General features: G+C 43.6%; 1 protein-coding gene across 1 annotated transcript in view; it reads right to left on the bottom strand.

Moving 5' to 3' along the window:
• Positions 1 to 9,962, bottom strand: part of LOC129818820 (integrin alpha-1-like) — a 72,283-nt gene that overhangs the window by 19,170 nt on the left and 43,151 nt on the right. The window contains exons 3-11 of the mRNA XM_055875079.1: positions 9,577 to 9,689; positions 8,179 to 8,267; positions 6,916 to 7,030; positions 5,706 to 5,833; positions 4,692 to 4,840; positions 4,394 to 4,544; positions 3,723 to 3,897; positions 3,333 to 3,406; positions 681 to 825 (exon numbers count right to left, since the gene is read on the bottom strand). Of these exons, the coding sequence (XP_055731054.1) occupies positions 681 to 825; positions 3,333 to 3,406; positions 3,723 to 3,897; positions 4,394 to 4,544; positions 4,692 to 4,840; positions 5,706 to 5,833; positions 6,916 to 7,030; positions 8,179 to 8,267; positions 9,577 to 9,689 (1,139 nt within the window). The remainder of the gene's footprint in view (positions 1 to 680; positions 826 to 3,332; positions 3,407 to 3,722; positions 3,898 to 4,393; positions 4,545 to 4,691; positions 4,841 to 5,705; positions 5,834 to 6,915; positions 7,031 to 8,178; positions 8,268 to 9,576; positions 9,690 to 9,962) is intronic.

Raw genomic sequence — 9,962 nt, 5'->3', positions numbered from 1 at the left:
GTCTTCTCTACAGCCCGTAAAAGGTAGTATGAGGGGAGATGTAGGCTACTGTAAGCCCTGTGGGTCTGTTATTTCAGTTAGAGTATAAGCATAGTTGCGTCCCAAATGGCACCCTATACCCTGCATAGTGCACTACTCTTAACTAGAGCCCTACGGGACCTGGTCAACAAAAATAAGGTGCAGTATAGAGGGAATAGGGTGCGAGTTGGGACGTAGACCATGTTTCTGTCTATTGTAGAGTAATGGGGCTGGTAGTCCACCATGCTACACTGGGCTGTTTATACAGGAGCTGGAAGGCACTAAGGACTTAGCCCACTGTCCAGTTTCCAAAGTGTCAGTACAGGTTGTTATTGTACAGGTTGTCATTGTACCGTAATCTAAATAAGAAGCTGTTCTTCTTAACTGTCTTCAATTGAAATATATACATATATATTTTCCCTTGAGGGAATGCCATGTGTGGAGTGGCTCATATTAAACAGTAGGTCTAGACTTACACGTAGATAACTACAGCAACAGAGGACAGGGCAGGAATTCAACGTCATAAATCAGACATGTATGGTTAAATAGAGGTTTAAAAGGTCAATAAATACAGTGTAATCCATGCGGGTGGTTTGTGTGGTCGGGTCTGGACTTTACCCACGTATCCCACCAGGCTGTGTGTGTGTGTCGTTTGTACTTACCCACATACCCTGCCAGGCTCTCCTTCCTCTCGTCCAGGGGGTCATGGAAGTCTGCGTTTAGGGGAACCATGGTACCCTGGTCTGTGTGCATCACTACTGTCCCGTTCCACTCATACGCCCCCACTGCTCCCAGCATCACACCCTCCTATGAATGAATGAAGGAATTGTATTTAACAACTATATAAAAAAAAACATTTGCCTCAGCCATGTGAGTACAACAATATGTACAGTATCTGTCTTTTCATTAATCCTGTTTTTTGAAACCTACACACCTGTGACAGACATCATTTTGTGTTCAGGACTATAACAACATGTATTTATAAAGCCCTTTTCACATCAGCAGATGTCACAAAGTGCTTATAGAGAAACCCAGCCTAAAACCCCAAATAGCAAGAAATGCAGATGTAGCACGGGGGGCTAGGAGAAACTCCCTAGAAAGGCAGGAACCTAGGAAGAAACCTAGAGACGAACCAGGCTCTGAGGAGTGGCCAGTCCTTTTCTGGATGTGCCAGGTGGAGATTATAAGAGTTCATGGCCATTAAGGCCAGATCGTTTTTCAAGATGTTAAAACGTTCATAGATGACCAGCAGGGTCAAATAATAATCAGTGGTTGTAGAGGGTGCAATTAGTCAGCACCTCAGGAGTAAATGCCAGTTGGCTTTTCATAGCCGAGCATTCAGAGGTCGAGACAGCAGGTGTGGTAGAGAGGGAGGGAGAGAGAGAGGGGAGAGAGAGAGACAGAGAGAGGGCCGAAAAAAGCAGGTCCGGACAAGAGCACATTGTTCCCAATACAACAATGCATACATAAGAAAATGAAAGAGTCAGATGAGACAACAGCTCATACTAGACAGCTCATCTCCTATCTTTGTAATGTCGTCTTCTGTGACAGCATGGGCAGTGACATTAAGGGTCTCCATCCAACTCTTCGGGACAATTATGCTACAGCACAGGAAACAGGAAGAGACCCCCCCAGGAAGTGGAAAAGTCTCATTTGAGTGAAGGCTGAACAGACCAGTGACCACAGTGAGAAAGACCACTGTCACAATGCACTGTGTCAAGTAGCCGTTTCCCCCACAGAACACGAAGAAGAAGACCCTGTTTCATGAATACAGGAAGACAGGAGAGGGTAAAGTATTTCACAAGATGGAACTGGGTCGTTCCGTGAAATAAGTGCCTTTTGCGTCCATTTGTTTTAATATGGTGAAACTATTCCTTAAAAAATGTTTTTCAAAAGAAACAGTGAACATCTAATAGTCAATTCAGTAAAAGCAGGTGTTTTGTGGTGGAAAACTGAGCAGGTTGAAAATAACATGTCGACCCTGTTGCCCATAGATAAGCAGGCTACGAATGTTTCAACGGTCACATTTTTTTTTGTGTGAAGCTTGCGTTCAATTGTCACCCTCTGTTGCACACAATAAGCTTCCATTAGCACTGTCACAAGGGGATTTATGGCTGATTTAATAAGAAATTGTCAACCCTTTTCCAGTCAACCTTGTTACTTTATTTGGCACTTAATATGCACTTGCTATAGTCTTTTTTTTTAATTTTACCTTTTCAGATGGGAAAACATGTTTTTAACTAAGTTAAACATGTGTTCTTTCTGACAGAATGTAAAAATGAGGTGAAACAAAACGTTTAGGTAGAACCCTTTTGGTTCCAGGTAGAACCCTTTCCACCAAAAAGGGCTCTCCTATGGGGACAACCAAATAACCCTTTTGGAACCCTTTTTTGCAAGAGTGTAGAGCATGTTCACTCCAACTCATCTACAGAGGGGAAATGCCTGATGAGTGCACATAAGGTTTGTGAGAAAAAAAAGTTATTTGTTTGTTCAAAGTGAACATCCTCTCACGAAAAAGACGTCTCTTGTTAGTTCTCCTCTCCCCCACAGCACAGGTCTCTCTGGGCTGAGAGAGGAGAGGAAAGAGAGGACACCTCTGTCGCCAGAACTTTAGTTGGATCATGGTGAACCAGCACAGGGATAGACGAGATGGTGAAGGAAAGATCTCACTGGCCACACACTGGTCGAATCAATATTGTTTTTTACGTCATTTCAATGAAATTAATTTAAACGAAATAACGTTGGACCAACGTGGAATAGACGTTGAATTGATGTCTGTGCCCAGTGAATAACACAACACTCACCGTCGTTCTGTACTGTATCAGACTGGGGCCGATCAGCGGGCAGTCACAGATTCACAAACGTGATATCCTATAAACCGATCCCCACGGCAATATGCTGTACCCTTTAGCCCAGTGGGCTAAGACAGTGGGAGTACACTATTAAAAGAGAGTATTTTGAAACATAAAACATTTGATAGATTTATGCAATTAGTTGCCCTTGGGTGTTGGGAAAGCCTAGTTGCATATTTTCAAACTGTTTCTTTTAACAGTGTAGGACAGTGGAAAGCAGGGGTAGAAGGAGTTAGTTGGTAGGAAAGGAAAGCAAGGGTGTATTTATTACGAAAAGCGTTTACCGTTTAAGAACCAAGTGGAAGCAAGCAGAGCAAAACAAGAGTTTCCATTGGACAAATGTGCGTAGGGCCCTCCTCCCTTCAGTTTGCCTCCGTTTAAGAAACGTTTTTGCAACAAGAATCGGCGTAATGAATACGTCCCAGGAGTAGAAAGAAACAACAGTAGGTAATGTGGACTCACCTTAGAGGTGTGGGCACTAAAACCTGCCTGGGACATCTCCATCTCAAACGACGAGGTGTAGTTACCTGACGTTGCTGTGGAAAGGACGTTCACATTGATCCATTACTATACGATCACTCTCACTGATCCATTTTCATTGGAACTGTCTACGGACTGTTTTTAATGTCCTTTACTGTTTCTAATTGTACGACTGTGTGGCTGTTCGGACGATAACTCACTTCCCCCTTGGGGATGAATAAAACACAATCTCATCTCTTTTTATTTCACTACGTAGAGAAGGACTTTAGCACAGCTCCGGAGAAGAACCGCACTTGCCGTTGTTACCACTGCGATCAAAGTAGCACAAAGCATGTCTTGGTGATTTAAACAGAGGAAAGTAGCTCCGCCTACCCTCCAAGGCAAAGATCCTGCTTCCCAGAGCGTCTACGATGGTGAGCAAGGCAAACTCGTCGGACACGTTGAAGAAGTGATCTCCCACAGGATCGCTGGAGATGTTCTTGATCTCCTCAATGAACTTTTTCACCTCAGTGATGCTTCGGTTGTTCCTGTTGTAATCGCCAAGCACCTGGAGAGAAACAAATAGTGTCGTTTTTTTGATTTGATTTGATTTAACCAGCCGTTATTTATACGGGTAAGTCAACTTAGAACAGATTCATATTCGCAATGACGATATCAAGTCGGAAAAGCAGTCCTCTATATACAGACTATGGTCCATGTAGGAAACAGGAATTGAACCAATAACTCTTGGCCTGCCTGGGCTGGAAGATTCCCAGTTGCAGACTCCCAGTTGGAGGATTCCCTTATTGCTTATTCTCTCCTGATTCATAGAAGCCACTAACCAGGATTTCTGGAAAATCTGACTTTTTGGAAAGTTCCCGGGATTTTGCAACCCTCATACCAAACCATCTAAACTCCACAATAGTTGGTGTGTTTATTTGAAGTCTGTTAGAGATGTGACTGTGATCCTGTCCTGACTGAAAGGTATGTTACAGCTTGTACTGTGGTGAGGCTATTGAGGTATTAATATTGAGGTATCGGGGTTTCGGGGGCCTTCTACTCACAGCAATACCGAACCTCTCAATGTCGTCTTTCTCGCACTCTGCGGTGACATTTTTGAGGTTATGAGAGTCATGTGACTCTCCATCCGTCACGATTATCATGACCTTCTTGACCCCGGGCCGCCCCCCTCGCTCCACGGTGAAGGCCTCTTTCCTGAAAATCAGAAATCATTTTCACTCACTTCCCACACTGTACAAGAAATAGACATACTTAACTGAGTGGAACACTCAATTCAACTGAACGCAATTAAACGAGGTACATTATTTGTAAATTGAGCAGGACCAGACTCTTGTACTGCACCTTGCCGTGTCGATACCCAGGAAGGTCATGGTCCTGACACCCTGTTGCTGTTCAAGATTCCTCACTTTGCCCAGCAGGGATTGAGTGTTTTTAAACTGGCTGAGGTTCACATTGTGAATGACTTGCTCTCCATACGACACAATGCCCACCTGGAACAAAAAGACAGGATTCAGACAGACCGACACTCACTCAAACGTACAAATTCACCCTCATCTGACTCGCTCTCTTCCCTTTAACCTCCTTTACCCTCATCTCTCTCTGCCCTTCTCTCCAGTTCCCTATTTTCTAACTGTCCCATCCTGTGGCACACTCCAACACTCCGAGACAGTCTGGTAAGGAAGGCTGTGTGGTTTGGTCTGGTGAGTCGAATGTGATGTCATTCTCTTTATATAGCACGCAGGGTACTTATCCGGCTATGGAATATGGGATCTATAAAGGGAGAACTTTGTCGGACAATATTTTCCAGTGCAGCACAGAGGAAAACTGTAATTTCACCATTAAGCTAAACCACTGCGAACCAGCTCCTCTCCAGAGGCAGGGGTATTTTAAAAAGGACTCTCCATTCATATAAAACTTTTTTTTCTTTTTTTTAAGTAACCTTTATTTAACACATATTGCTCTTGGAGGTTAAACTAATAACAGTATGAGTGATGATTTAACAGTGGTTCTGAGACTTGTGACTGTAATGAATAGGTTATCATAATATGCATGCAACTCAACGGCAAGGCAACGACATATTATTATTATTATAATATTGTGCTGTTACATAATTAAAATACAGTGAATTGCAATTGATGTTGCCGGCATCTTTCTATTCCCTATCCCTCCTCTTTTCTCGATCCATCGCTCCCGTCTGTCCCTCTCTCAGTCATGTCCCAGAGCTGACACTGTGTTCTTAAAGGGTCCTTCGGTGAAACCGTTTCACCTGGCTGGAACCATAAAAGTTTCTTCTGCAGGTACCTTCATCTAAAGTGTTACCCATTTTCCCCCTAGTATACAGAAAGGAGAAATCACCTGGGACAGTTTAGGTCCAATTTCGATATTTTTCAGAAACTTGACCAGGAACTCAATGATGCTGTTCCATGGCCATATACTATTGGAGCCGTCAAGCACCATGACAATGTCAAGCTCTTTGGCGCACTCTGGAATACAAGAGGGATTCAAATCATGTGGCCGTTATGATCTGTGTAGCACAACCAATATATCACACATTACACGCAAAGTAGAATTTAGTTGGGAAAACAGACATGTGTTTTGTACGTCAACGTTTAAACTATTAAAGCCACAGTTGCCAACAGTTTTTATACAATAAATGCGATAAACAGTTGGTTTGTGCAGTGGAAGAGACGTGACGAGAGGGAGGAACACTACAACACCGAGAAGCTCCCCCATCTACACTAGTCCCTCTTGAGTCTTGTTAAAAAGGCCTCGTTCCAATATCCACACTACCGTAGAATACTACTGAGAATACTACTGAGAATGAAGCAGTGGACATGGATTCTATTGGACATGCATTCTAAGTGGTACAGCATAGATATCGGAACACAGCCACAGACTACACTATAATGTGCTTCCAATGCATGTCCAATACAGTGTCTGATAGTGAGACTACACAGAGGTGGAAAGCTGTATCTCATCTATACTGAGGCTTAATAGTCTACACCAGGGTTCCCCTACTGGCGGCCTGCGGGTGATTTTATTTGGCCCCCCAAGTTCTTGTTGGACATAAAATACCATAAAAACACCAGCAAATCAGCTCCAAGTGTTTGTACTTCTGGAAATCTGTTCCAAAGTATTATAATAGAGAGACATAGTGTAATGTGATCGTCGTACACAAGGTTTGAAATGATTATGTCTTAGTCAAATATTATATCTGTTTGGGGCTTCTTGCTGTCAATGTGCAGTGTTAAGACAGCGATGACAAGTCTCTCTAAAATCTGTCCTAACTTGGGCATGCATGGCAGCAAGAGACTGGAGAGTAGTTTACACTAAGTGGAATGCTCTTATGTACACAAGCGATGTTTCTCTCTGGGCCTTGTGGCTCTAGGGGTTGGTTGGTTAGGGGGTGAAGAGAGGAATGGGTTGGGGGGAGGATGTAGAGAGAGATACCTCTGCTCTTGTCTGTCTGGGGTAGGATGTAAAAGGAACACCAAGGCGAGGGATCATGCAGCTCTGGTCTGACTGTAGTTATTGGTGTGTGTGTGTGTGTTTTGTTGTCCTGTACCTTGCACGGCCGGGGCGATGGAGTTGAGTACCTGGAAGGTTGAGCTGACGTTGGTACAGACCCCAGAGATGTACGTCTGCTGACCACACATGTAGCCGTACTGGGGACCACAAGCCTGGACAAAAATAGTACACACACACACACACACACACACACACACACACACACACACACACACGCGCGTCACGGCGGAATCTGAAATAAGGTCACGCAACGCTAACGTTACCTAATCATGAGACCCATGAACGCTACACACACATGCACACTGGCTTAACCTGGACTCAAAGTGACTGACTCTCCGAAGCACAGGATCTGATAGGCTAGGACTCTCTAGTCAACAGTCCTTATATGAGCAGTGAGGTACAAGCCCAGTGAAGAGGCAGAGGGGGAAAGTTCTGGTCAGATCCGGGCTTTGTAATGTATATCTTATGTCATCATTATAAATACTCAGACCCATTCTTCTAGACAGACAGAGAGAGAGAGAGAGAGAGCGAGTGTAATGGAGAAAGCGGGCGTGTGCGTCACAGGAGGTTGGTGGCACTGTAACGGTAGTTCTCCTCCTCTTCAACCGAAAAGGAGGAGTAGTGATGGAACCAAGGCGCAGCGGGTTGTGAACACATAATTTATTTAAAGACAAGACGAAAAAACACGAACTTCACTATAACTAACAAAACAACAAACGGAGTAGACAGACCTGGACGACGAACTTACATTAAACACGAAGAACGCACGAACAGGGAAAATAGACTACACAAAATGACGATGTACAAAAACAAACCGAACAGTCCCGTATGGTGCGATAAACACTGACACAGGAGACAACCACCCACCACGAACACTGTGAAACAACCTACCTAAATATGACTCTCAATTAGAGGAACGCCAAACACCTGCCTCTAATTAAGAGCCATACCAGGCAACCCTTAAACCAACATAGAAACAGAAAACATAGAATGCCCACCCAAACTCACGTCCCAACTAACACATACAACAAACTAACAGAAATAGGTCAGGAACGTGACAGGCACCTTAATTGGGGAGGACGGGCTTGTGGTAATGGCTGGAGTGGAATAAGTGCAATGGCTTCCATGTGTTTGATGCCATTCCATTCAATCCTTTCCAGACATTATTATGAGCCGTCCTCCCCTCAGCAGCCTCCTCTGGCGTGCGTGTGTGATATATATGTCAGCTCTACATATAGTAACAACCGTACTGGCTCTTGCAGTCCAAGGCTGACATCTAGATTTCCACATGGCCTCTTACCAGAAAGCCTCCTTGAGGGTTGGTAACCAACGTCGTTCCCATGGTCATGTTTTCCTTGACTTCGTGTAAGTTCGGAATTGTTGTGTTTTCTGGGGGAAAAAATGGAATGAATAAATAAAGTCAGTGAAAGAAAGAAGGAGTCCTTGAAGAGAAAGAACAGCTGGTCAAATTCCTCTGTCCATTTTCCCATAGGCAGAAAGGCAGACTACCCTTCCAGAACCATGGAACTCTCCGGACCTCACTTATAACGATGTGCATTACTGACATGTAGCTATTTATAGGATAGTTATCTACCTCAGATAATTATGCATAGGCTATTTCGACAGTCTTTACCGATAAAAGCATACACGTATCGTTTGTTTTCCAGCATAAGTACTGTAGCGTAGTTAGCAGTGTGTGCTGAATTTGTCCTGTGTGGTTGTAAGAGAATGGCTCTAGCTACACCGGGGTTGTGGGTTCAATTCCCACTGGGGGTCACAAATACTAAAATGTATGTGAATACACTGTCGTAAGTCTCTTTGGCTAAAAGTGTCTGCTAAATGGCATTCTATGTATAATTGAATGTGTTCTCTGTCTAGAAGCGTTTTTTCAAAGACGTCTTATGGGGAATCGTGTCGGCTACTCTCATAATGTCCTCATAATTCACGTCGCGTCCAGTGACTCCAGAACCACGCACGGCCTTGTCAAGCTGTAGGATAATACAGTCATTCTCAAGCTCACACTGTACATGACCAGATTGTACGGCGGGATTAAATATTCTTACAATTTTACCAGAGAACATTACAAAAGATAAACTGTATAAAAAATAGATAAACAATAGGTATAAACGTCAAGATACTTAACGAAACAACGGATAATGTCAACAAAATGTGTTGCAGAATTTTAATATATCCCCAAAAATGAATTGATTTAGTTCCACTAAATTGATTTAGTAATCCTAATTAATCTCAACCCTGCCTTTCGGAAGTGAGTCAGTATCAGGGTTGGGGATGAATTCCATTTCAATTCAGTCAATTCAGTTCACTTCCTTAATCAACTTGATTGAAATGGAATTGACCCCAGCCCTGTTCAGTATCGAGTCAGCGTCATCAGAAGCCCTGAGGCATGGTGAATGAAGCGCATGCAGCAGAGGAGGCATGTTGGTTATCTGGTTAGCATGATATAATTATGAGTGAATGAGATGAGACATTCAAATCCTGTTTATGTAGTGTCTTCCTGTGCTGCTGCTTTGGCTCACGTCCTGTCCAGCACACAAGGCAGGAAGTCCCAGACCAGCACTCTGGACGATGCGAGACTGTGTGTTAGGGGCTAAAACCTCAACTCAGACGCAGCTAATAGAGGGAGTATCAATAACAATCACATGCACCCACATAGACACACTACAAAACGAGTGCTCACCAGGCAGCCCCAGTTTGATACATTTAGGGTTTGGTCCTCGATTCACAGGGCATTTGTAGACATCTCCAGTCCGCTTGGCTGGCTGGCCGGCCAGGGGAGAACCGATAAGTACCCTTTAAAAACAGAAACAGGGGAAGAGGTCAGTACTCCATACCCACCCACCACAAACAAAGAGGCAAAAACTAGAGTTCCTCTCAATGACCTAGCGTTGGGTTTGGTGTTTTCCCACGAAAAAGGCAATTTAATTTTATAACAAAAATTATCTAAAATGCTTGTTTTGCAGTGGAAAGTACCCAATTTAGCACTTACCCCTACTATGTTTACTCGTCATAACATTGTTTATGTATTTCTGGGTGAGTAACTCATGCTTTACATCGGAATACAGC

The sequence above is a fragment of the Salvelinus fontinalis genome, chromosome 21, assembly GCF_029448725.1.
Source record: "Salvelinus fontinalis isolate EN_2023a chromosome 21, ASM2944872v1, whole genome shotgun sequence".
Lineage (NCBI taxonomy): Eukaryota > Metazoa > Chordata > Actinopteri > Salmoniformes > Salmonidae > Salvelinus > Salvelinus fontinalis.
The sequence above is the reverse complement of the archived record's forward strand: the minus strand, read 5'-3'. Positions and strand labels throughout refer to the sequence as shown.